The 26517-nt window shown below is 43.7% G+C and overlaps 1 protein-coding gene across 3 annotated transcripts in view; it reads left to right on the top strand.

The window, feature by feature from the left end:
- The window catches only part of RALGAPA2 (Ral GTPase activating protein catalytic alpha subunit 2), a 97044-nt gene that overhangs the window by 16665 nt on the left and 53862 nt on the right, over positions 1 to 26517 (top strand). For 2 of the 3 annotated variants that reach the window (XM_017837402.1, XM_017837404.1), the window contains exons 5-26: positions 995 to 1038; positions 1476 to 1650; positions 2102 to 2217; positions 4103 to 4241; positions 5478 to 5677; positions 6429 to 6650; positions 7183 to 7356; positions 8241 to 8378; positions 8765 to 8913; positions 9314 to 9425; positions 9631 to 9868; positions 10405 to 10569; positions 11719 to 11859; positions 12817 to 12954; positions 13471 to 13565; positions 14376 to 14466; positions 14609 to 14791; positions 15233 to 15426; positions 15929 to 16027; positions 16267 to 16422; positions 24542 to 24670; positions 25548 to 25676. In XM_017837402.1, coding sequence (XP_017692891.1) covers positions 995 to 1038; positions 1476 to 1650; positions 2102 to 2217; positions 4103 to 4241; positions 5478 to 5677; positions 6429 to 6650; positions 7183 to 7356; positions 8241 to 8378; positions 8765 to 8913; positions 9314 to 9425; positions 9631 to 9868; positions 10405 to 10569; positions 11719 to 11859; positions 12817 to 12954; positions 13471 to 13565; positions 14376 to 14466; positions 14609 to 14791; positions 15233 to 15426; positions 15929 to 16027; positions 16267 to 16422; positions 24542 to 24670; positions 25548 to 25676 — 3227 coding nt within the window. The remainder of the gene's footprint in view (positions 1 to 994; positions 1039 to 1475; positions 1651 to 2101; positions 2218 to 4102; positions 4242 to 5477; positions 5678 to 6428; positions 6651 to 7182; positions 7357 to 8240; positions 8379 to 8764; positions 8914 to 9313; positions 9426 to 9630; positions 9869 to 10404; positions 10570 to 11718; positions 11860 to 12816; positions 12955 to 13470; positions 13566 to 14375; positions 14467 to 14608; positions 14792 to 15232; positions 15427 to 15928; positions 16028 to 16266; positions 16423 to 24541; positions 24671 to 25547; positions 25677 to 26517) is intronic. The other variant, XM_017837403.1, reaches the window with a different exon arrangement.

Here is a 26517-nt window from a genome sequence, read left to right as displayed (position 1 = left end):
GTGACTTGCAGATTTGCAGTAGGATGTCTTTGGAAGTGATTGCACAAGAAATGCCTGTTCCAATCCGTCCCACCAGGGATAGATCCTGTGTGGAACTTGATCCTCTCTGCCTCCTGGAAATTCATCCTGTAAAACTTGGGCACTGAATAGGCAGCAGAAAGTTCTGCTTCCAACTGCTGCCAAAGCAGTCCCAACATTTTGTTTTGCTGCTTATTAAAGTAAATTTTATGGAGGGGTTCTGTTCCTTCTGAGTAGGACTTCTTTGCTGTGGTTGGGTTTGGTTTCCAGCACTGTCTCACCAGCTGCCTTGTTTGTCATCAGAACAAGGAATTGCTGTTGCAGAAGAACAATGAGTGGAAGTTAAAGGTCAAGGAAAGGGCTGTTGTCACATTTCCACTCAGCAGTGACAAAAATAAGAGGAGACATCTGCCTGACCACTTCATACTGGTTCAGCTGAGCTAGTCCAGAACAAATTGGTTTCAGTCAGTTGTTTTGTAGCTGATATATTCTTTATTCTTCTCTTGGGTGGCCATATTGGGATAATTTTTCGACTGAGCAATTTTTTACAGCTCTACCTTGGGATTTCCTTTTTGCTTAATGTTCACGTGCATTAATGCGTGTTTTCTATACATGTTAATTTCTATTTAGTATTGTGAAGTGGAGAGATCTGGAGGGAAGGAACCTGTTTAAGGGCTGTACATAATTCACAATCTTACTATTTATGAAAATAATTTGAGACATTGTCATCTGACTAAACCCAAAGTACCATACTGGAAAGACACACCATAGTAAATCTTACTCCACTGATGATGATGGTGATTGTAACCAGATTTACTTTGGATTTTTTCCCCCTCAATTGTCTTAAAACCCAGTGCAGTGGCCACAGAGTAAATGGCATTAAACTAGCCTTTTCTGGAGTATTTTTTAAAAACCATTGTGGTGGGAGGGCCCGTTCTTTGTGTCTGATAGTGCCTATTTAACTTTCCTAATCCAGGGTCGATTCTGAAGAAACTTTTGCACACTGGAAATTCTCTCAAGGTATTTCTTTGTTTTCATATTCCTTTTAACTTTCATTCTTATGAAGCATATCACTTTGCAGCTTTTCAATATCCGTGGTTTTCAGATTGTTAGGCTTTGTAATTTTACTTACCTTTTAATCGTAAATCTTATTATTGTGATCCCAGATTATTTTAACATTTGTCTTCTGTTATTTTGCTGCTTTAATGACCTTTGTAAAGTTATCCAGAGAAGGCATAAATAGATACTGCTTAATGCTTCATTTTTCAGTTCTCTTTAGCATTAAGTATACTGTATTAAACCTAGGATTAAAATAATAATGTGAACACCCTGGTGTGGTGGAAAGACTTCCCAGCACCTGGCTGGGGTGAAAGCTCTCGTTCTGCGTGTTCTGAACAGTTAAACCACGTTACTGCACTTAGTTTACTGTCTTTTCCCACAAATCCATCCCCTCTCAGATAAGATGTGAAGGAATCCGGCTGTTCCTGCTCTGGCTCCAAGCCCTGCAGACGAACTGTGGGGAGGAGCAGATCCTGCTGTTCGCCTGCCTCGTGCCCGGCTTCCCCCCGCTGGTGTCCTCACGGGGCCCCTGCACCCTGGAGAGCCTCATCAGCCCTCCCTGCCCGCCTGACGGTGAGTGGGGACACTGCTCCCACCGGCACTGGGAACGTGCCATTCCAGGGGGGATGCCATTGTCAGGCTGCTCTGCTTGGTGCAGCTGTAGAGCCACCTGACTGTCAGCCAGAGCGCTCGGGGTTGGTTGTTTGCCTGTTGGTTTGGGGATTTTTGAATTGAGAGGCAGCGGTAGGAACATGTCACTGCAAAGTAAGCAGGTGTGCAGGTTTCCAGCTCCTTGGTTCACCTGCAGTGGCTGCTGCTGTCAGTCCTTTGAAACCACGGGGAATCAGATGCCGGTGCCACCCTCCATGGGATGTGGCAGGACTTGGGGAAATGCCCAGTAGCTACTGGACTTGGGTTTTGTACAGCTTAGTAGTGCATTAGAGGGTATTTAAAATTTATCTTTTCATAGAAAATTCTTTTATTTCAGTGTTTTCATGTTTACGTTTAAAACATTTTGTTTTAGCTAAGATTTTTCCAGAGGAAATAACCCCGCTTTTGCCAGCTGTCTCTGGAGAGAAAATTGCTGAAGACCAAACCTGCTATTTTCTTCAGCTCCTGTTAAAATATATGGTAATCCAGGTGAGGAAGATGTGTGTTTGTAACCAGTTATATCTGGGGATGTACTGGTCACAGAGTATGAATTCTGCACTGTATCTGTACAGAGCTGGCTTTGCCCCTCCCCTGGAAGAAGCTGGCTCCTGCACTTTATTAGTCTTGTTTTTGAAAGGAAAATCATCCCAAAGGTACTTCCTTGTACCATCTTTGGTTCAAATAAGAAGTTTGTCACATTTGTGATAAGAATGAATGAATGTTATCCAAACTTGCAGGAAACTGACTATTTTATGTGCTTGTGGTTTCATTTAGAAAATTGATATGGGGTAAAGATGAGATTTGTTCTCTTTGGACACATACCTAGATGAAAAGAAATGTAGAGGACCACTGGAGGAAGAGATAAAAAGAGATGGCTTCTAAAATTTCTTTTTTTAAAGGATGCCACTATCATGTACATAAATTTAATTAGAAGTAGATCAGATGAATCTGTACAGGAAAGAAATTAAGATAATGTATATATTTAAAAAGTACAAATAACGCAATATTTGAAGTAAAGCAGAAACTATATAGACAATGAACATTAAAGAGCTCAGTTTAAAAAAACAGATTATAATTAAATACTTTGACATACACTTTTTAATATCAAAAGGCAAGACCAAAGCGATATTTGGAAGGGATTTTGTCATCTTGAATACATACTTTATTTTGAAAAGTGATTGCAAGAAATTATCAGCTTCCTCCACAGCACCCTTTGTTTTACATATCAGAATCTCACAACTCTAGTTAAAAATAAAATTTCAATCTTCCTTTTTTACACTTTTTCCATGTTTGGGATCTAAACAAACCTGACTACACTGTAAATGCAGTTGCACAGCGGTTCATCCACGTTTATTAGTGTTGCTCGTTAGTGGGGAGCAGAGCTGGGCACTACCCTTGCTGCAGACGAGCTGAGATTCAAGTCATCTGATAGAAGTGCAGAGTGATCCCTTGGAGCCAGAACACAGATCACATCTGCATCTTTAGGGAAGTTTATACCTGAGGAGAATGTAATGTATCATTTTATTTACATCACACTTGTGATGTTTATTTACATCGCAAATAACACCATACAAAACCTCAGCAGTGTTGTATTTTCTGAAAGCAGGGCAGTGCAAGTTTCCCACAGAATCCCAGCATGGGTTGGGCTGGAAGGGACCACAGTGGCTCCTCTGGTCCCACCTCCCTCCCTGCTCCAGCAGGGTTGTCCCGGAGCACATGGCACAGGAGTGTGTGCAGACAGGTCTGGAATATCTCCAGTGAGGAGACTCCACACTCTCTCTGGGCAATCTGTCCAGTGCTCGGTCACTGCACAGGAAAGTTCTTCCTCGTGTCCAGGTGGAACTTCTGGGCATCAGTTCCTGCCTGTTCCTCTTGTCCCGTTGCTGTCCCGAGCAGAGCCTGATCCAGCCTCTGACACGTAAACTGTCAGTCACGTGCAGCTCATCTCAAACTGAAGGTGTCTTAAAATGAAAAGGGTAATTCACTGTCAAAATTTGTCATTCTATATAAATATCATATATATTTATATTATATATAAATATAATATATAAATATTTCTGATAGAAGTGTAGCCCAGAGAAACTTTTTTGGAATTTACATGTGAGAAGCCAATTTGGTGAAAGCATGGTCTGACAGCACAAACACACTGGCTTCTGCTGAACTCACTGTCTTGGGGATGCCAAAGCCCTCTCGGGTTATTCTTACTTTATATTCTTGGTGCGGTTTGTAAAGGGTGTTTCAGGACTGTGCTAGTTTTTTAGCTCTTGTTAAAGTGTAGTAGTTGCATGTTTTCTGTGTTCGATGCAGGACGATTGTCAGTATAACACATTAACCTGAGGTTTTTTGTTTGTTTCTCTCTAACTCCATGACACAGGCTGCAAGCTTGGAGTGGAAAAACAAGGAGAACCAAGACACTGGGTTTAAGTTTCTCTTTACCTTGTTTAGAAAATACTATCTTCCTCACTTGTTTCCATCTTTTACAAAGCTAACCAACCTCTACAAACCTGTGCTTGGTAAGTTGTGGGGTTTATCTTCAAAGTTGGAAAAGCAGGTGACTGTTCTTGGCAGCATCTCTGTTACCTCTGGGCTTGTCAGCACAGCTCTGTTGGATGAGGATTCTTTCTCCTGATTTCGTGTTTTCTTTGAGCACAACTTTTGACCTGCTGTGATAGTGGAGGAAGGTGCTGCTGCTCCTGGCTGTGTAAGGCCTGGCCAATTCCACTGGCATAACATTTATATGGAGTGAGCATGGCTCTGTGATATTAGTGAATGGAGACAGAATGTGCTCTCTGATGGGTTTTTAGAGAACCAGTGAGCTGTCCAGGTGTGGGGGAGTAGCTGACTTAGTTACCCTTATTTTGCTACCTTTTTCATTGCAGAGAAAATGAGCATGAAGGGCCAGTTGAAAGAAAATTGAGATGTACCTCTGCAGTTGTAGGATTAAAAGCATGTTATTTCAGAAACAAGGTTTTCCTAATTTTCTACTAAATTATGTAGTACAGTCAATGGGAGCAGTGGTGTTAGTCCTCACCTGATGTAGTGCAGCCTTTTCTTCATCATCCTTCTCCTCCCTTTGACTTTTACCTTCTGTTTTTATAGTTTAATATTTAGTGTCCAAAGTCACCTCAGTGCCACCTTGGCTTTGTTGTACACCTAGAGCCCAGGCCTTTCATGTTTTCCAGCTGTGTGCAAGTGATTTTTCCTTAAATCTGAGCACCTGAAGGAATTGTGACCCAACCTGTCTCCCTTCAGCAATCGTCCACTTCTTCCCATGTGTTTTCTGTCTCTTGTTTCAGTGTGTGAACTTCTCTTTCTGATTCACTAAGAGTCCTTTTCTTCTTCATCTTTGCACTATTGAGTGTTCCACAGCCATCTTCTCTTTCTGTCTGCACTTTATTAAAGACACTGTGAAAGTGATAAAATGAACTTACATTGTAGCAGGAGTTGTTATCTAGTTCAGACTTTGCCCTTCTTTTTGCAACCCTTTTCTTTCCCTTTCCTTTGTTTTGTGTGATACAAGTGATAACCTCCGAGGAAGATCTGTGCTGTTATGTTCTCTGTGTTCTTTAGGAGTGAAAAGTTATGATAGAATATAAGCATTAATACAATAAAAGCAGTCAGTCATTGCATCTGTTATTTCACAGGGAGAAAATGCTGGTGACGTGTTCAATACGTTTAACCAGAGTTTGGAAGCTGTTACAGTTTTTAAGATTACATTTTCTTTCTATGTGTCCTTTTTTTCTTACCAGATATTCCTGATATCAGGCCAAGGCCAGTGTATGTCACTGCAACACGAAACAATGAAAGTGTCTATAGCACAAAAATCCCGTATATGGCAGCTCGAGTTGTTTTTATTAAGTGGCTTGTTACCTTCTTCCTTGAAAAGAAATACTTAACTGCTGTTCAGAACACAAAAAATGGAGGAGAAGTGCTCCCTAAAATTATTCAGGTGAGCTTTGGAGTTTGCATCTCTTTTCTTATGTACATGCTAACCTTGCAGGATGATCTCACTGCACTGACAGCTGAAGCACAAAGAAATGCTACCCCATAGTGAATAAATGATGTAGGTACTTATTTGATTTTCTTTTCCTTTGATGGAGGAGGGAATCTCCAAGCAAAGCCCTTCAGTAATTCACTAGGAGTTTATTTTCCTCATAGCTTGTTGTATTACCAGCTTCAGCAGTATTATATTTAGACTTCTGGAATTTACTCTGTAAACTGTTATACTTAGTTGTGCCATGGACCATCTCCCAGTGACTTCAAAAGCTGTTTTGTTTTCATCTTGGTTATAGCAGCTGTTTACAAAGAGATATTAGAGAAGTATTTCGCTTTCAAACTGCTGGTTAGACTTCTCTAGGATTAGAGACTTCCCACTGAATTTTAGAGAAACAGATGCTTTTTCTCTTAAGAGACTCTCCAGTGTCCTGTCTGTGCCTTCCTCCACTCTCACCACTGCACCCCTGCTCTTTGAAGTGGACAAGTCAGTCAGCTGCTCTGGCCCATAGGAAGTGTACAGCTTGTGGAGGACAAGACCAGATTCCTCCTTGGATCCAGCAGTAACTGCAAACGGCTCTGCCTGACTGCTGGATCCCAGCAGTTGTGCCAGGCAGCACACTGGTATCCCGAGCTCTGCCTGAGCATCCCAGAGCTTTGGTGGGTGCCGTTCCAGCCGTTCCATCGGGTGTGTTTGCTCCGTGCAGACGGTGGGGGTGAGCCAGGACAAGGCGGCGGAGCTGGAGGACGGCGGGTCGCAGGAGCAGGACGGGAGCCACTCCAACAGCAGCACCCTGTCCGACAGGAGGCTCAGCAACTCCAGCCTGTGCAGCGTCGACGAGCAGCACCGCGGCGTCTACGACATGGTGCAGAGGATCCTGCTCTCCACCCGCGGCTACGTCAACTTCGTCAACGAGGTCTTCCGACAGGTCACTGCCCGGGCTGCTTGCTGTGGGGTGGAATGGGTTTGCAGCTAAACTGGGAATAGGAAATGCTGTAGAGTTGGATCCTGTTGATCAGGGAGAGTGGTAATCTACTCATAATTCAAAGGGACTGTTTTTTAGTATGAAAAGTGTATTTACATCTATTTCAGTACTTACATAATGCACATCAATATCATTTTTTTAATTGGCAAAATATGCTTTTTTTGGTACCAGATGACATTTTCAGACATTGATTTCTCTGCAGTGCAAAGATCTTTTGTCACTATTATACCTTTTTTGGTCTCCTAAGACCTGCAGAGGTATGGGGTAGCAGCCAGCCTGGGCTGTGTAAGCCTTCAGAGAGAACATCTTCCCAGAATGATTCCCAGATACACATCTTGAGTAGTGTGTTGCAAATAAACTCATTGTCTTGATTTCCAAACTTGCAGTGAGCAAAGATGAGCAGTATGGGGGGGTTGTTTATGTGCATCACATCCATGTCCTACATAGAGTAAAATCAGTGAACTTTTCATTTTAGGCTTTTTTGTTGCCACCTTCTGATGTATCCGCAACACGGAAAGTGGTGAAGGTGTATCAGAAGTGGATACTGCAAGAGAAACCCGTGTTCATGGAGGAGCCAGACAAAAAGGAGGACAACCAGGATGCTGTTGTCCACCTGGAAGACTCCTCAGTGCAAACAGATGGTAAACATGTATGGTATCCCTGTTCCTTACTTCGTTCTGTCCACCCGCAATGCAGGGCTTAAGTTTTCACCTCGCTTTGTAAAGGAGTAACAGTTAAAAATGTGTGGGGAATAAAGGTTAAAAAATGCTTTTATTTAAGGACTCACAATTTAAATAGTTACTGAGTGTTCAGTAGCACTTAGGGAGTGCAGGGCAGGATTGCAGCTGGTTTGGGAAACACCATTTGTGGTTATTCCCTGTGTGTACAAACATGACAGGGAGAAACAAACCCTGCCAGGTTCTGCAGTGCTGAAATGGCCTGTCTGCTGCCTGGGCAGGGAGGACTATTGCCTTCTGGTGGTAGTTACTTGAGACTTTGACAGTGGGTACTAACTTATATTTACTGGATGAAATATGTGCAATTGAACACCTTAGTCTAGGAAATTAAAGTGTAGCTGCTATTTCTGTGCATCATCTTTTTAATACACTGTTTTGAAGCGTCAGTAAAAGTTCTTTGATGCTATTGATGCTGTTTAAAGGGATGTTTTGTTATACTGAGGAAGAAGTTTGAGTTGTAAATCCTAGTGAGGATTACAAGGTTTCAGCAGCTTATTTTTGTAGAGGATTTAGAGTTTTGCCAGACTTTAAATTTAAGTGTTACTACAATCAGTGACTACAAAACATGATGTAAAATATTGTAAATAACGTGCCTTCTGAAACTTTTATGAGCCTTTAAATTCCATATACAGCCTGTTTGTTCAGAAATTAAAAAACAATAGATAGTAATTCCTCGAGGAAATGAATGTAGGTCATGACAGTTCCCCCTGTTTTGCTGTTGACCTTTTAAATGGTTTTGATCCATGTGGACACGTTCCTTTCTTCTCTGTCCCTGACCGGGCTGTGTTTGTGGCAGCTTTCCTCGGAGCACTCCGGGCACAAGCGCTCCTCCAGCTGGGGCAGGACGTACTCCTTCACCAGCGCTGTGAGCAGGGGATGTGTGCTGGAAGATGAGGACAGAGATGTGAAAGCTGGAGCCCAGGCTGCGTTACAGGTGTGCTGTGTGGGAAGGGGACGCTGTAACTTCCCTGCTCGTGTAACTTACACTGCAAATCACCTTAGAGTCTCTGAGACAAAGGAAAAGAGGTGTCCATGCATATAATGGCAGGAAATGAGTGGCTGGAGGAATGTCCTCTTGCCTGCCCAAACAGAAGAGACATCCACAAGCCCCATACTGAGCCCTGTCTGCCTTGGGGGGGTCTGTGATGTCACGTGGCTGCTCGCTGGAATGATGTAGAAAAACAAAGTGATGGGTAAAACATGGAACTTCCCTAAGGAAAGAGAAAGGTTTAACTAGAGGAGGACAAGTATTTTATTGTAAGTCTTGACTGTTTTCCTTGCTGACACTGTGTAAATGGAGTGTCGATGCCTGTGTTGAAGGTGTTCCTGACAAACTCGGCCAATGTTTTCCTGTTGGAGCCGTGCACTGAGGTCCCGGTGCTGCTGAAGGAGCAAGTGGATGCTTGCAAAGCTGTTCTCAGTATCTTCAGGCGCATGATAATGGAGCTGTCAATGAATAAGAAGACATGGTAAACTTTACGTGGCATCATTTAAGAGAAAGTTATCAACATTTAAACTTTCTGGGACAGTTTTTGGTAGGGAACAGACTGGCTTTCTCAGGGGCAGACCTTGCTACCTAAGTTATGTTTGAGACTTGCCTCTGAGTTGATTTGAGAGATGGCAGAACCTGCTGAGCCTGCATCCTTGTACTGCTTCACTTCAAGGTTCTGGCTGGTATTTCTATTCCTAATTTCACCTCAAAAATGAGCTTTTTACAGTCCACAGCCAATGGCTAGGGTTATTTTGCAGATGATCTGTGAAGTCCAAAGCGTGACCGTATTCTCAATAAATGAGGCTTGCTGGAGAATTAATGAACAAGTACAATTAGTAGAACATGTGAACAAATGTGCAATTTTGTTTTGGAACCAGGGAACAGATGCTACAGATACTCCTCAGAATAACAGAAGCTGTGATGCAGAAGCCGAAAGAAAACCAGCCAAAGGACACATTTGCCCAGAGCATGGCTGGGTTGCTGTTCCGAGTGAGTGAGTGGGGCTGCTTGGTTTGTGTTTGCTCATCAGGATTGCCCATGGTTTTAGCTAAGTGCTGTTGCACAGTGCTGTGAAACCTGCTCGTATTACTGGGAAGGAGGATTTTTTTCCTGTTTTACAAGTAATTCTTTTGTAAACTGTGCTGAATTCATTTGTCAGACCTGCCTGAAGGGCCACTTGTGTGTTTTCCCTCAGACCCTCATTGTGGCTTGGATCAGAGCGAACCTGAGCGTTTACATCTCTCGGGAGCTGTGGGATGAGCTGCTCAGCGTCCTGTCCTCCCTGACGGACTGGGAGGAGCTCATCAACGAGTGGGCCAACATCATGGACTCCCTGACAGCAGTGCTGGCCAGGACCGTGTACGGCGTGGAAATGACCAACCTCCCCTTGGACAAGCTCAGTGAACAGAAGGAGAAAAAGCAGAGGGGAAAAGGTCAGTCTGTGTGCTCAGTGCTTTTTGTATCGAACAACTTAAATATTTAAGTTTAATTTTTAAAATTAATTTAACATTAAATGCTACCTAATCTAGCGTAAGAACCTGTTTAATCAAGTGTGAAGCACTTTGGATTTCTCTATTGTCATCCTTCATTGAGGAGGAGAGGTAGTTGGGGTCAACAGTAGATAGGTAACTGTTTGGCAGGTTTGAGTATGTGCTTACAGTCAGTGCTTTCTGTGTAGCAGAAATGAAAGGTGGTTTCCTGTGCTACAGAGTGTCACAGGCATCTCTGTAAAAATTCCTTTCTGTGTGTTATTAATAAACTTTATTATTTACAGTTTTTTAGCTGCACTTGCATGCCACCTTGAAATTGAGGCACAGAGTTGAAGTACCCATTGATTTTTATTAATAGGAAAAATTCATCTGTGTTGTTTAAAGTATTCATATTTGTCATGCCTGAGTCCATTCATCCATCAGCAAAAATACGTGCCAAAGCATCTGGTGCCAGAGAACGTTGTGTTCTTTGTCCTAAGGTGGCATTTTAGAGCCTCAGAAGACAGCAGTAGTGGGAAGATCGTTTTCACTAAGCTGGAAGAGTCATCCTGAAGTCATGGAACCGATGAGATTCAGAAGCGCTACAACCTCTGGGGCCCCTGGAGTCGAGAAAGCCCGAAATATTGTTCGTCAGAGAGCGACAGGTTAGACCATAACTAAGTGCTTCTGTAGCCCTACACTCAGGAACACAAGTTTTATAGCTGCCTTTGAGGTGTGGCTGCTGCCAAAAGCAACTTAATAATTACCTGCACAAACAGGTGTTGTGTGCCTGCATCTGGATGTTTTGACCAGTGGGAGACATGGAGTCAAAATATTTTGGGAATTCGAAATGTAAGCTTTTAGCTACAGGACACTGAATTGCAAGTTAGACTTGTGCATGTTAGGGGTTTTTGTAAAGAAGTACATTGCTATTTTTATCAATTCATAAGAAAGCATATATTACCATCAGTCACATAACAGATAACACATAGTAATGCAGGTATTTAATAAACAATTTTATCCTTTCATAGTTGTTTTATTTTTCTCTCTTTTTCTTACCATGATGAGGTTTTTCTCTCAAAAGGAAAAAGGAAAGCAGGAGAAGGGAGACAGGGGTGAGGCATGCTGGGGGAATGTTGGAGACCCCAGAGATGGCCCAGGTCCCTGTTTGTTCAAGCATTTCAGCAACCTGAACCTGGCCTCTCTTTGTTTCATGGTAGCTTCCTCCTGTGTGCCAGTTCACTGGGCTGTGGATCCCAGCTCTCCACAGAAATGCTCAGGAGCTGGAGCTGTCTGGCTGCACAGCTCCCTCCCTGGTTCCCAGCTGGTTGTGGTCCTTACCAGGAGAACTGGAAGGACATTCAGTGTGGTTTGTGGCTCCAGGCTCCGTAACTGAGCCAGAGCCTTCAGCTGGGATCACAGGACACTTCAGCAACAGAGTCAGTTCCTTCTCTAAGTCTGTTTTATTTTCAAACTCAGCAGATCCCAGTGTGTGCTCCAGGGGAGGATTCTCTGCTCTGCTGCTGCATTTCTCCCCTTGATGTCCCACCAGAGCAATAGGGAAGTGTTGATCCAGGACTTCTCTTAGTTGTGTGTGTTCAAATTAAAGGCACTTCCACCCTTGCTGTGATTCAGAAATCCCTGGTTATTGCCATTTCAATGTGAGAGATGCAGTCGCACTTTATTAACTTACATCTTGTGGGGAAAGCTGCTGGATTGGTTTTTTTTATCCCAAAGCATTGTGTTTGACATTTAGAACCCACATATTTCATTCCTTTGTCTGACATAATTATTGCTTTATTTTTTCCTGGAAGCTAAGCGAAGCCAGTCTATCAGCAACTGTGTCCATCTTTATGAGGCTTTGCCAGCTACTAAAAGTGTACCTCTTCTGCTTCACACTGTGAGCTCTCTCTTCCCTGGTCTCTCTTACACTTCTTGCTCTCACAGACTGTCAGGTACTGTACTTTAAAGTCATCTTTTATATCAATGTTCTTTATATTTTTAAACTGCTGTCTGTCTGTTCCCTTTCTGTCCAGTTGATTCTTCTCAATCTGTAGCACTGCAGGCAATACCGTTTTTCTTCATTTTAATATTAAAGATTACCATCAATTGCAATTAGATTTATATTCCCTAGTAACTAAAGTAAAATTTCCCAAATTTCTCTTCCTGGGAGGGATTTCTGACTCCTGAGTCCTACCCAGGGCATTAGCTGCAGTAGCAAGAGAAGGACAGTTTTGTGTGTGGTGCTTTATGGCTCTCTAGGGATTCCTGCTCTGTGAAATATGTTTGGTGTGTTTTCCTCTCAAGTTGTCTTGGAGGGGAACACTGAAATTGTTCCAGTTAGTGAATTACGTTGATTGCTTTATTTGTTTCTGTAAGTAATTTCAAGTCAACAGTGATACTCTAAGGTCAGTAAATACCAGAAGCGTTAGCTTTTGTGCCTGTGTCTCTGTGAGATAACTTTCTCAAACACTTGCAACGTTTATTAAGTAGTAAAGCAGTATTTAAACTTGCACACTGCTGGATGGGAACACATTTGATGCCGAGTGTTACTGGTTTCTTTGTTTGGTTTTTGGTTGGTTTTTTTTTCCCCCTAATGGCAACAGAAATGCATTTCTAAAAGCACTGTGTTACTCCCTAATCCCAAGAGTTCCTGTTACTCCTTCCCCAGCATGTCAGATTATTTTCTCATTGAAATTTTCATGCCTCTCTTGTGCATCTGCCTCTAAACTTTGAAACTTCCCAAAGGATATTTTAAAAAACTTTAATTATAACTTGTAAAACTTAGGAATTTTAAATATTTGCAAGGGTGACTGTTTCATAGAGCTTTCTTAGGCAGGGAGTTCACACATGTAGACATGTGTACAATCCTGAGCTCCTGCAAATATTTTGTGTTTTAATTAAATCAACAGAAGTTGAAGAATCTCAACAGCTGGAAAATTCAGAAGGAACAGAAGCTGTGGGCCCGTTTGCAGACCAAGAGCAGCAGCTGACTCGAAGTAGCAGCACTTCAGATATTGCAGATCAGATTCCATCTGATTTTTTTCAAGGTAATTTTGGTAAAATACAGCAATAGTGCTCTTCTGAAGAGAAAGCGTTGAGACTTGTTCAGTCTCATAAATGCTGCTCTTATTTATTTTGGTTTCCAGCTCTCCTCTAAAATGGTTTTCATCTTATTTTCTTAGTAAATACGTTGTTGGTATCTTACTGAAAGAACTGTTTTTAAGAAGTTCAAGACCAGGACTGCAGGACATGACCTTTTATAAAGCAGGGAGGATAAAAATGAAACCTGAATGTATGCATTTTTGTATATAACTCTTCAACTTTTTTTCACCTGACTTGCATTTAAATTTAGTGTATTTAAGCTGCAAGTCGAGTTCTGTTCCTCTTGTGTAAGTCTGTTATGCTCCTAAAGAATTTTTCGCAACATCTTGTATCCCATATGAATGTTGTATTGCCTCCCTTAGCTATAAATATGAGACATGTCACTGAAATCTTCATATGATTGCTATGTAGTTTGGTACCACAAATGTCTATAATTCTTGTTTGCTTTCTACAATTTCTAGGTAAAAAGGCTGGAAGTTCTCATAATTCAACTTCAGACTCCAAATCAGTTCAGGAAAACAAGGGACATGCAAAGAAGGAGGATGAAGCTGAGCAAGTAAGGCAAAACAGAAAGTGATTATTGTTTTTCCAGATCAGATACCTTTTAGCATTTAGAAACTCTCGAAAGTGAAAGTGTGAAAAATCATTAATCACATTTCTGGCACAGAGTCTGGAACTGAGCTGTAACTGCTAATTACACTGCTTGGTGTGGGCACTTTGTGTCTCCTGATCTCATCAGCTGCTTCTGCAGGTTTATGTAGTTCTAGTTTTCTGCAAGACTTTTGTGCTCTTTTAAAATATTAAACGTCAACAAGAAGTTCATAACTTTTAAGATATAAATAATTCATGGCTATTATAGAGCTACAGTACACTGGAATAAATGTTTGATGGTTTAAAGTACTGGGGAAAATGCTTCTCTTCAGTGCAGGTTTATCACCAGCCGTGCATGGCAGATGTTTGTGTGAATTGACATTAGGACAGGCAAACTTCATACATTTTTAATGGCAACTCTTGAATGAGCAGCCAAAACAATAAATGACTCAGGCTGTTCCTCTTTGAAATATGAAAGCTGAAAGATTTTTGGATGTTTTATAAAGTTTTGAATTATTTCAGGTGTGTTGAAAAACATAAGTAAAAGGTCCTGGTTGTTGGTGTGTGAACTGAGGTTAAGAAAGGGAGGATGAAGACTGACATGGAAAGTGTGTTTTCCCAGAGACACTTAAAGACAGTCGAGTAGTCTGAATATCCATGAGAATATCTTGGCTGAGTTGTAATTAATTTCTAATAACTCTGTGTGTCAGATTTGCTAAAATGTGATGTAGTTCTCAGAACTGTAACAAGCTGAGATGACTGTTTTTCTCGGCAGGTGCTAATACGAAGGAGCAGTAGTACAGCTGAATTAGATCTGAAAGCAGACTTTCAGCCACCCCAGGGGAATTACAGAGACAGAGAAAAAAGTGAGTTCCGAGAAACACAGTATTTTTGTCAAGTGTAGCAGCTGAACTCAACATGCCAGCTGTGGTTGTGGCAGAGGCAGCAGCCACTGTTGTCATGGTGCTGCTGTGGCCCCTGGCCCACGCTGTGCCCTGTGCTGTGCAGGTGAGAGCGTGAGCAGCGACGCGTCCCTGGGCTGCGGGACCGACGTGGACATCGCGCTGCTGCCCTGGCAGGCGGCCGAGGACGATCCCGATCCCGACCCCGCAGCGGCCGCAGAGCTGTGTGTGGATCCCACTGCCCCGCGCTGGCTGCAGCTCAGCCCCTCGGAGCCTGCCAACCTCACAGGTACTGCACCCACGGGGCTCGGTGCCAGCCTGGCTCTGCGTTGGGAGGGGTTTGTATGGCCCGGTTGGGTTACAGTAGTTGAGTTATATATATTGAGAAATAGAAATAAAAGCTGGGTTTTGCCTGAATACATCTCTCAGGGCATATGAATGTTCCATGGAACTGCATGTTGCCTCCCTGCTTGAAAATCCCCTGGAATGTGGACGGTCTGATCTGGAACTGCCCTGCTCTGTGGCACTGTGATATGGAGCCCCTCCGCCTCCATTTTCTGCCATGTTTTTCTTTGAATCAGGTGCAGCTCGAGCAAGGAAAAAGAGATTTGAGGGAGAGAATTGTTTTGAGATGGAAGATGGTTAGAAGGACTGAAGTTCCTGTTTTATTGACCAATTTATGCTTACACTGCATTTCTAATTTGTGGAATGGAACATTTTACATTTACAGACAGTAGTGAATTCCTTGCTGATGACTGCAGTATAATTGCTGGTGGAAGCCTTATTGGTTGGCATCCTGATTCTGCTGCTGTGTTATGGAGGAGGATCTTGGGAATTCTTGGAGATGTGAACAAGATACAATCACCAAAAATCCATGCAAAAGTTTTTGGATACCTTTACGAGCTGTGGTATAAACTTGCAAAGGTATGTGATGCTTACAGGTAATGCTAGTGACTTCTCTTATATTGTAAAAATTATTAATAAATATTATTAAATACGATTCAGTGTTAGCATCTGGAGTGTGAGCATGGCATGAGAGGGTTCTGTCATAAAGGAAACTGCTCTTGTTTGGTTTCTAGTCCCTATACCTAATAGAGCATCATCCTGTCCAGCGACAAGAGAATTTAAATGGTTTGCTTAAATGGGGTGAAGAAAGACTAGCAAAGAAAATAGAAGTATAGAACACTATAGGTGTTGGTATTTGTGCAAAGGTCCACAGTGTGACCCAAACTGGTAACATTTCCTTTGGCTGGGGAGCAGCACCATAAAAAAGGTTTCCAACTTTGGCTGAAGTAGGAACTCTGTATAGTGCAGGGCATAGTGCCTGAACATAAATATAATAAGATTTAAATGTAATAGTATAATATAGAGAACATTAAAAAGTAAGCTGTCAGTTTTCTTAACACTCTTCCTTTAAAACCCTCAGATAAGGGACAACCTCGCTATCAGTGTGGACAATCAGTCGACTCCCTCTCCTCCCATCCTAATCCCTCCTCTCAGGATATTTGCATCGTGGCTGTTCAAGGTAAGTTAGTTCTAAAATTCTCACACGTTTTCTGGTGTGTGTTCAGTTGCGTTATTTTCGATGTTTACAGTCACTGCCGGCTAAGACAACAAACGTCCTCCAGAGGCTCTTTGGACCTGAATGTCTGTTTATAAACACACGGAGCAGATTTGCTTTCTGGAAGAGCCGCTGGAGGGGCAGCTCTGTGTTAGCTGGCTCCCGAGGGGCCAGGGGTTAACCCCAGGTGTGTGTGTCTGCAGGCAGCCACGCTGCCCAGCGAGTACAAGGAGGGCAAGCTGCAGGCGTTCCGGCTGCTCTGTGCCATGATGACCCGGCGCCAGGACGTGCTGCCCAACTCCGACTTCCTCGTCCACTTCTACTTCGTGATGCACCTCGGCTTGACCAGCGAGGACCAGGTAAAAAACTTAAAGTGTTATCGCTCTCAGCATGCCCTTTGGAATGCCCTGTGCCATGGCTTGCAAGGACATCCTCAGAACAAAAACAGAACCAGAATTAATGCTGTCCCCTCCAGACTTTCCCTTTTCAAGATGAGTCCTTCGGGGAGTATTTAGAAAGGTCATCCCAGCTCTCCCGAGCTGGTGCCAAGGGGGCTGAAGGGAGAACTGAGACAGAAGGTTATTGTACCACTGTAACCAAAAGGTGCTCCCAAAACATTCTAATTCTGTGGATAAATGTTGTTTCAGGTCCCTGTGTCCTGGGTTAGCCTAAACTAGTTAGAATAAAGTATTCATTATGAGGTGAGGAAAATACTTAATCAGTTGAGCTGTCAGATGACTACTGGGCCACAGAAACAGCTCAATGCTCATAAAAACTGCAAGAAATACTCTTTAGATAAAACAGAAAGTATCTACAAACATTTCCATGTTTTTATGGCTGTAGGAGTGAGAGCAAGGGCTGAAGCTGTGCTGGAAGTGGCAGCAGAGGGCACAGGGACCCTTGGGAAACCCTGGAAATTATTGCTGGTGCCTTTAGGAAACCAGACAGGTTTGGTTATTTCTGAGATGGAAGAGAGAAAGAATGAATTGTTACCAGACTCTTGCCCTTCAGCTGCCCTCCTAAAGTGTTAGTGTGTTTGGAAAATCTTCCTTTTAAATAGATAAGAATTGAAAGGAAAGGTTTTTCTTCTGGAAAATCCCAGGAGCCCCAGCTGCTGCTGCAACTTAGGAAAAAACCACCAGTATCTGCCATTTCTAAAGCACAAACAGGGAAAAATGGAGGTGTAGTGGGAACTCCCCTTTTTGGCACTCTGTGTGTCACCTGAGAGGGACCAACAGCTCATTCCGCTTCCATCTCACTCCGGTCAGATCCAGCAGAGTCCCCTCAGTCCCCACAAGAGACTGGTACCACCCGCTGGGGTCTGAGCCCTGACCTGAACCCCCCCAGCAGTAAATCCTCTCCCACCAGCCCCAGCACACTGTGCAGAGGCACAGCCCAAGCCAGAGAAGGGGCAGCAGCAGAGGCAGCCCCGACTCTGCACGTCACTCCGGGGTGTCCCAGGCACTGGGCAGCTCCCACACCGCACATCGCTCCAGGCTTTCCTGGATGTTTTGCTGCTGCTCTTTGTTCTCCCTCCTCGCTGGGGTTTGCTGTGTCGCCTCTTGGTGGCACACTTGACCAAGGTTTGCTGTGTGTGACTGTCCTTCCCGTTTTGTTTTCCTGAGCTATGGAGCTGGGCGAGGAGTTAACTCGCAGAGCGTTGGAGCAGCCTGTTCGTAGGAAGCAGGACCCTCACACCTGCTCCTGTATTTCCAGGAGGATTGGCACCGAGGTGCTTGCTGGGTGCTGAGACTAGTGGGACCCTGATTTAACAGAGGGCACAGGATTGCTGGAATATGGATCCCAGTATGGTTTCCAGAATTCCAGTTAGTGCAAACCAAAATAAACTTTGGTGCAGATTTTTTTAGCACAGATTGGTTTTGTTTGCTAAGCACAGACATGAATTTCTCACTTTCAAGCAATATGCACAGAAGGAAGGGGAGGAGGCGTCTCATGGAGGAATTTCCCTTCTGTGTGGATCACTGGTGCGACTTTTAGCATTTATGGGGGAAACCACTGACAGCCCAGCTCCAGGAAGTCACCTTGACTACTTCAGAACAGCTTCTTAGGTGGCTACATAATTAAAAATATTACAGTCAGAAACCTCTTTGACCTGAATACAATTTTCAGTATTTTGGTTTGCATCAGAAGTGGCTTTTTAAATATATTTCTCTTTTCACTCCTCGCTTAAAGACATAAATGTAGGAGATTTCTGCTGTATTGTGTAGCTTTTGGTGTTGAGAGAAAAACAAAATAATGCATTTTTGAGTGTGTTATAAATGAATGCAATGTTATTCCCAGCAAGTGCAGCCTAACTTTGCAGCCTGGTCTCATGGGGTGCAGAAAAGAGCAGTGTGAGGGTGTATTTTAGAGGAGGCTCCCGTGGCACTGAGTTCAGGACATAGCAATTAGCTCAGCAGAGGAGACGGCGGGGTAATGAGCTGCAGCTAATTTGTCCATGTGGAAGCCTCTAACAACAAACACCTCTGGAGAAGTGAACAATTCCCTGCAAGAATTGCATCACCTTTCCAGGTGGGAGAAGCCATTGCATCATTTTGAGCCCCAGTCTGGAGCTGGGATTGCCTCCAGCCAGGGAGGGGCCCGAGGTCAGGGGGCAAGGGACCATCTGCGGGTGGTGCTTCCCTCCTGCCCTGCTCCACACAGGCATTGCTCTGCTGCTGGAGGGAGCCACGGGCTTTCCTGGTTTTTGATGAATGAAGCTCACTGAGGTTCACAACCTCCCCTCCCTGACCTCCAGCACGAAGGAAACAGTTTGGATGTTCACTGCCACGTTTGGGGTTAGTGGCAGTTGTTTACCTACAGCTGTTTCAGTTCCTCAGGATTATTGAAAATAGGGAAATATTTCTGGGATGTGGTTTTTAGGGATACCAAGGGATAGCCTGTTGCAGTTTGGGTAGGCATAGCTGCCTTCTGCTGCCAGGTGAGCCTGATGGCTGGAAAATTCCCATTTCAGGGACTGCTATCCGTGTCTTTTGATTCGGACAGTAAGTACGGCTTTTTAGATTAACCCAAAATCTAACGCTGCAATGCACAAATTTCACAAATACCTGAACTGGAAAAGGAAATGTATTTTATTATTGCTCTTTTATTATTGCTACTGGCTGCTTACTGTAGCAGTAGTTTTTGCTTCATTTACCTGAAAAAGTCCCTAAGCATCTCCTTGCTCCATAGCTTCCTCCTTTTTGCTGAAGAACCAAAGGAGCAAAACACAATCCCAGAAAGCTACGAGCACTACTCAGCCCCCTTCTCAGAAAAGCAGCTGTTGAGATAATTGTGATTCCTCAGGTCTGGTCCTTCTAGCACTTAAATCATCCTCTGAGGTTGCTGGGGGTTTTCTCCTCAGAATCCTGTGGGTTTTTGTGATGCCACCTTGTTTCTGTCCAAGTTTCCACTCAGTCTGAGAGGAGAGCGCAGTGCAGGGGAGGTGCTACCTCTGCAAAAGAGGCAGCAGGTTTGCAGTGCCTTTTCAGCTTTCAGACCCTCAGCTGTTCAGTGTCATTTCTTTAGTGCCACCCTTCTGTGAGGGTGAGCATCACTTACTGTGCCTGGTGTCCCCTGTCACCAGCACCGAGGGGTCACCCAGTGCTCAGAGGTGACCTGCAAGGTGAGTAAACGGGTCAGTTGTCACCCTGACTTCGGAAGTGAGTTTTAACAAGTAACTTTAATAAATGTACAGTCACACTTACTTGCCAGAGCATCTTTGGAATAGGATGCTTACGTGTTTAAGGAACATAATAAAATGTAGAGACTTCAGAGATTCTCTGTGGCGAGGACAACAAACAGCCAGGGAAGGAGACACTGCAGTGGCTTTTTCAGTTCAGCGATGTGAAGGGCAGAACAAACTTTAAATATGGAAGCAGAGAAACCCAGCCCAACGGAGCTGGCAGATGTCCTGGGTGATTAAATGTCAGCACATGCAGCAGGCCTGCTCAGAGCCCAGCCTGGCTGCAGCCAGGGCACTTAACAGCTTTGTTTGTAGCTCCATTCCTTTTAGTAGTGAAAGGATGACGTGGATGAAATGCTCTGTCAATAGAGATGGTGATGTGCTAGTGGACGTTATGTGTCTATAAGCCTCTTTATTTGTTTAAAATGCCCTGTTGGTAATTATGGAAAGGAAGCTGCAGCAGCTCTGTATAAGCTCATGTAGAAACACTGACTGGAGCTGTTGGTGTGGGAAATGGCTAATTTATAATAGGAAGCATTTTTTAGTAGAGCTGCTAGTGGAGAAGCTATATTAATTATTGTTTGTATTAACATTGATCTGACTTTTAATAAAGAAGTATTTGTGGGCTTTCTGTACAGTTGTTACTCGGCAGTAAGGAGCAGTGTACAGCCTCTAGGCTGTCACTGGGACCTGTAATAGCCTTCTAAAGGTACAATAAATAAGTACCTTTGCTTTTGTCCCCCACGGAATGGGTACTTCTTGCCCGGATTTCTGCCTTATGGTGTTGCACACAAGGACCCTTAGTTGTAGAGAAACCATAAGCTGTTTAGGTTCTTTCCCAGGCTGCCATTTAAAAGGAAATAATCTTAATATAGTCTATTAAGGCTTAGATTCCCCTATTTTAGCTTCTTGAGACTTCTTTCCAATGGCTACCATGATTTTCTCCCTCTTTTAATCTCCCCTTACCTCATTTTCTGTAGAAAATTTGCCAGTGTGCCCCCATTATGTGCTTTGAGTGCTTTGAAAAAGTGTTAACAGACAGCATGTTTCCAGTAGGGACAAACAAAAGTCCAAATGCCAGGATCTCACAGGAACTCTCACATCCCCCTCTGCTCACCCAGAGCAGGGGAAGTGGGACGTGCTGGAGAAAATAGCTGGAAGATTGACTGAAAGCAGGGAGGAGCCAGGTCATGCCAATTGTGGGAGCTGTGTGCTCCAGAATGATTTTGGTAGTTTCTGTTTATTTTGCTTTAATACATTTGCCCTTTCTAAATTGCTTCCATCCCACTCGAATTCCTGTTTTGTAGTCAGTGTTCTGTCTGTGGGACAGTTTGGAGCAGTCCTGCCACAGGCATTTGGGAGAGATCCGTGTGGGGACACAAAGTCATCTCCACGTTGCAGGCAGTGCCCTGGCCTTGGCACCCACACCTCTGTCCCTGTCTCCAGGGAGCGCTCAGGAATTGCTCTCTTAGTGTGCAAGAACCAAAATATTGCTTTCAGTCCTTAATTCCAGTGGTTGCCTCAGTTGTAGCAAGTGCGGCTTGTCTGGAGGTCAGGTGTTAACTGGCACCTTGGAATGGAGTTTTCTGATGAGCTCATCCTGGGTTTCCTGAGGTTGTCAAATTTACTTTGTAAATTTTTAGTGGAACTTAATTTTTGACGAGTTAACTCTTGCCTAAAATGTAACGGTAGGTAGGAAAACTTGGAGTAAGTAAATGGAAGTATTTGTTCCTTTAAAGTAAGAAAGGAAAAGGGAGGACTTACCACTTAAGTCTTTTGTAAATTAATAATCTTTCCCGTGCTGTAAATCTCAGCCGCTAACGAGGTGTCTCTCAGTGAGGAACAGAGTGAACTTTCAGTGCAAAATCCATGTTGTTCCTGTTGAGAGACAATTGGAAACGTGAGGAAGGCAGCTGGCAGGCTATTTGGTTACACCTGTAATCTGCAAAAGCTTGAACAAAAATTAGGTGAAGAATATTTCTGCAATTGACCTTTCAGTGAACTTGCATAAATTTATTTTGCTTACTCAGTGGATGTTTATGACCTTATAATTTGGATTACTAGATTAACCTATACTGAAATATGATGCCATTTATAGGGTTAATGCATTTGAGGAGGACATGCATGTGATTGCCCCTTCCTCTCCCCCTCTCCCCAGCTTTAACACTACAGAGCATCATTTTGAATTGAAATAGTCCATAATGGTCCTTTTTTTCACTTTTCTTTAACAACATGAACACTAAATTATAGCTGTGCAATTATGTAAACAATGGAAATGCTTCCAGAATGAATACTTCCTTTTAAATTTTCATTTTGTGTAATTGCTGAAAGGTTCGGAGCCATAATAAACCAAAATGATTTTACACATTTATCGTTCTAAAGGTCAATTATGAAAGAAGTAAAGAAACAACACTGTGCAGAATGAGTAAACCAATTTCCATGGCCATCACCATATGTTTTTCTTATGGCTTGTGTTTTCCAGTTGCTGTGTACATAGCATTCAATTAAAGTGATTCATTGACTAGGCTGGAGCTGCTGCCCAGAGTTTACATTTCCAGAGCCGCGCTCGGGAGGGAAGGAAGCGCCTGGGCTCTGTTTGGATTACCTGATTTTGCAGTATCACTGATAGCACAGATGTTCTCGCTCCCTCGCCTTCTCACAAGCCTCACTCTGCTGATAAGCTCCCAAAGCTACCGAATTACTGCCTGAAATCCTGTTTTATTGAGAGCTGGGTCGTGCAGGGAAGCGTGCAGATTGGGAAAGGGGGGAAAACCTGGCGGATTACCTGTGAGGTCCGTCCTGGCGTGGTTCTGTCCATTTGCTGTGCAGTCACATCCAGCAGAAGGCCAGTTCCATAGCCAGGATATATTCTGCCTTGTCTTAGTTTAAGTGAAGTCACTCAGACCATCCACGTGCACACTGGAATGCCTGAGATGAACCATAGCAGTGGGAACAGCCTGGCAGAGTGGGTCGGTCCAGGCCCTGTGTGCATATCACAGCACGCAGCCCATGCTGGGAATTCAAAGGGAAACTAAGGATTGGTTCAGTAGCTTTTCAAAGTAAAATTTTCAAAGGTTTCTTACCATAGAAAATGATTTTTTTTTTCCCCCCCTAGTAATAGTATATCTCATAACCAGCAAGTAGATCCCTGCAGCCCCATTCCTCCAGCATTTAGGAATGTGTGTGTAGTCTCAGCATTCATGTATTAAGGTAACAGTTGCATGATTCCATCTTTCTCCTCGTTTTGGAAGTGTTCCGTGCAGGGCCCGGGGTGCAGGGGCTCTGCCCGTTGCTGTGTGTGACAGATGGGAGCGATGGGCTGAGGACAGGAGTTAATGCAGTTGTTGGGAGCAGGTCCCGGTGCTTCCTGGCCAGGTTATCCCGGGCTGCTTTATCGTGGCACATGTCAACAGACGTGTGCTCCCATCTGCTGCCCGAGATTAGGACCAGCCTGAGCCGTACCTGGCCCTGCTGGGCAGGTGTGGCTGTGCCGACCAGCCCCGTGTGCTAATCAGGCCCTTAATTAGAAAAAGGTGGGTCCTTTGTTCTGCTCCGACTGTGAGTTTACCACCCGCTTTATGAGCTGCTGCATCCATCTGCTCTGCATTCTCTGTGTTTGCATTGACCCATATTGACTTAAAAAGTATCAAAGGAAGTGATTAAAACTAGTTTAAACATTAACTCGGGTAGCATTTTAGCTTATTCAGGAAAGTGAAAGCATTATCTGCTACTATGTTTAAAACTAATACTATTTATTTAAAATATATAGCAGTTATTTCATCAGATGTTGGTGTTAAAAACACTTAGTGGAACACTAAATAGGGGATGTGCATATGTTTGGCGGGGCTTTGATAAAATAGTGGTGATCTTAAAGCATCTCTTCATGTAGAGAAAATTGGGTTTATCAGCTTTAGCTTCTGCTGTAGAAATTGAGCACATGGACACGTTCTGGGACTCCAGGTTCAGGCCTTCTTTAGCACATCATAAAACCATAAGGGTGAACGTGGAAAAGTTCCTTTGTAACCTTCCTTCAAAATTTTAGTGAGTGAAAAATAATTTTCTACTCAGTATAGAAATAGCTTGATCTAACTCTTCAGCAAATACAGTGTTGCAGGTAAGGATTATATAGATTTTATGCCTAATTTTAAACCTGCTGAGAGCTTGCGGCAAGAAAATCTTAACTCAAATGCAGGAACTTTGCCCTGATTTGGAGAGACTACGAAGTCTTGAAACGTGGAAGGACTGAGATTGAAATGCTTATCTGGACCATGCTCTGTGTCACAGGGTGATGATGAGCAGAGCTGGGGGTGCTGGTCTGTTCCTTCAGGGCACAGGCAGCAGGTGTTGGGGTCAGCTTGTGTTCTTGTGGCACAGAATTTTGAGTGAAGCAATTTAGGAACTCACTCCTTTGGAGTGCTGCAGTGCCTCATCTTAAATCCATTAAAGGTTTGGATGTTTTGAATCCAAAGGCTTACTTTACTTAGCAGAATGGTTGTACTTAGACACAGAGAGAGACATGGGTGTGTGGCTTGGGTTTTTAACAGGAATTTAAGAAGAAACCTTAACCAAAACACCCAGTGCACTTTTGCTACTCCATGCATCTGGTGATGGTTACATGACAGTCAGTTTGCACGCAAAGCCGTGGGGCTCTGTGAATTTGCACCTTGACTAGTGCGGGACTGGTGAACCTCAAAGTCAAATCTTCTCAAACTCTCCCTTTTGCTTTTGGGCTCCTTCTGTGGGTTATTTTTGTTTTGGCTTATTTCTTCTCACACAGGTAACTTCTCTTGCAGGATATCCTGAACACCGTCATAAAGCACTGCCCACCCTGGTTTTTCTTCCTGGGCCTGCCTGGGTTCACGATGCTGATCGGGGACTTCGTGGCGGCGGCGGCGAGGGTGCTGCGCACGGACACGCTGGAGGTAACGGGCTCATCGCTGCCACAGGCGGGCTCCTGGGGCCATGGCACGGCAGCTGGGGTGGGACATGGTGGCACAGGCTGCCCCCCTGCTATTGCAAAGGTGTTTCATGAAAAGGCCAAGGCATGAGGAACCCTCTCCTGGCTGCTGTTGCAGCAGTGCTTTTTCCCTCGGCCCTCAGAGTCTGATCAACCTGATGGTTGATCCAAAGCTTAAAGTGCTAATAAGAAATGAATACTCAACTTTCCATGGAAAAAACCAAACCAAAACACCACCTTCCATTTCTCCTACAAGCATAAAACTGGATGTTCCTTGTATTTTCAATATTACATGGTAGTTAATGTGTTTCTGCCTCATGCCATGGTGTTTTCGATGGTTTTACCGAAGTAGGGATCTCTCTGCACATTGGTATCATCTGTGCAGTCAGGATGAGTGCACTGTGCACTTTCTGTGTCACAGGATCACGAATAGCAGTGCTGGATTAGTGCTTCAGCCTCTCACTCAGCTTTTCTTAGGTGGTTCTGTACTTCCAGTTGATACCAAATGGCTGATTGTTGTATTGGGTAATGACAGAGGAGGTGTTAAAAATGTAGAATGTGCTTAGGAGCAGGTCCAGATGCCTGCTGAAGGAGCAGCTGAGCCTCACAAAGAGAGCAGGGCAGCACAGCAGCAAAAAGCACGGGCAGGAAGGTGTGTGTTAGTCACTGCTTTCATACAGCTGTTGCTGGAGCTGTAAAAGAAAAGGTCCTGGGACACTTCAGTGCTGCATTGTGAATCCAGCACTCTGAGTATGGCAGTGCATCCTGGCCTCAGAGCTGATGGCATCTACACGTGTGAAGGTTTTTCTAATTAATATTTCTCTTTACTTGCCCCTCATTAGGCTCCCCGTTCTGAAGCTCACACCATCCTTGGTGCTCTCGTGTGCTTTCCAAACACCTACCAAGAAATCCCACGGTTGGGGCCCATTTCAGAAGCCAGTGAGATCAGCACAGGAACTGCAGATGTGAAGGTAAAGCCCCATGTCATTGTAAATCCTTAGGTAACCTACCCTATTTTTATTATTCAGTTACTTAATTCTTACTGTGAGTTTTTGGTTAAAAAAGGAACCCTTCCTTCTCCTTGAACCCCACAGCTGCACATGTTACATGTGCTTTGCTGAGCAGTCCTTTGCTTGACATGTACCATAACGTTAACAAAGCTTAGATACTGCAAATTCCAGTTGGATTTTCAAGGAGAGCGACCTGACTGTGATCAGATGCCATGTTTTTCCAGCCAGATGCCATCCAGGCCAATTCATTAAATAGTGTAGGTGGTAATTAAAGTGTCCATTCATTGTACCTGTGTCCATTACCTCATCCTGTAAGAGATGTGTGGGGTGTGTAAGGGTAGAGATGTTTTGCCTTATTGCTATTTCAGTAACCAGAGGAGTGCAGGAACCCCTTTGCACACTGGGCACCCATTCTTGCTTTCTTCATCAGGCCTTGGAGAGTCACTGGAGGCGTGTTAAAACTGTCTCAATTTTGGAAGTGTCTTTTCTGTACTTAAAACCGAAACACTACCGTTTGTATGAAGTGACCTCCACTCATAGTTTGTAAACACCCTTCCACTGAAAAGGAATTGATTTCTGTCTTGCTGCCTGTACGTGAGTTCATGAGTTGTAGGTCGATTCAATTTGTCCACAAGGGCCTGTGTATTTGAGTTGCAATCGGTATTTCTGCCTTGACAAAATACAACTGGCATGAGGTAAAGATGCTTTAAGAACAGATTGAGGATTAAAGTGACTTCACTTGTAACTATGTAAAAATTAACTTTAAAATAGAGGTATGGAAAAGATGCTTATTCTAATTTAT

This window comes from Lepidothrix coronata, unplaced genomic scaffold (genome assembly GCF_001604755.1).
Source record: "Lepidothrix coronata isolate B3197 unplaced genomic scaffold, Lepidothrix_coronata-1.0 Scaffold304, whole genome shotgun sequence".
Classification (NCBI taxonomy): Eukaryota; Metazoa; Chordata; class Aves; order Passeriformes; family Pipridae; genus Lepidothrix; species Lepidothrix coronata.
The sequence above is the reverse complement of the archived record's forward strand: the minus strand, read 5'-3'. Positions and strand labels throughout refer to the sequence as shown.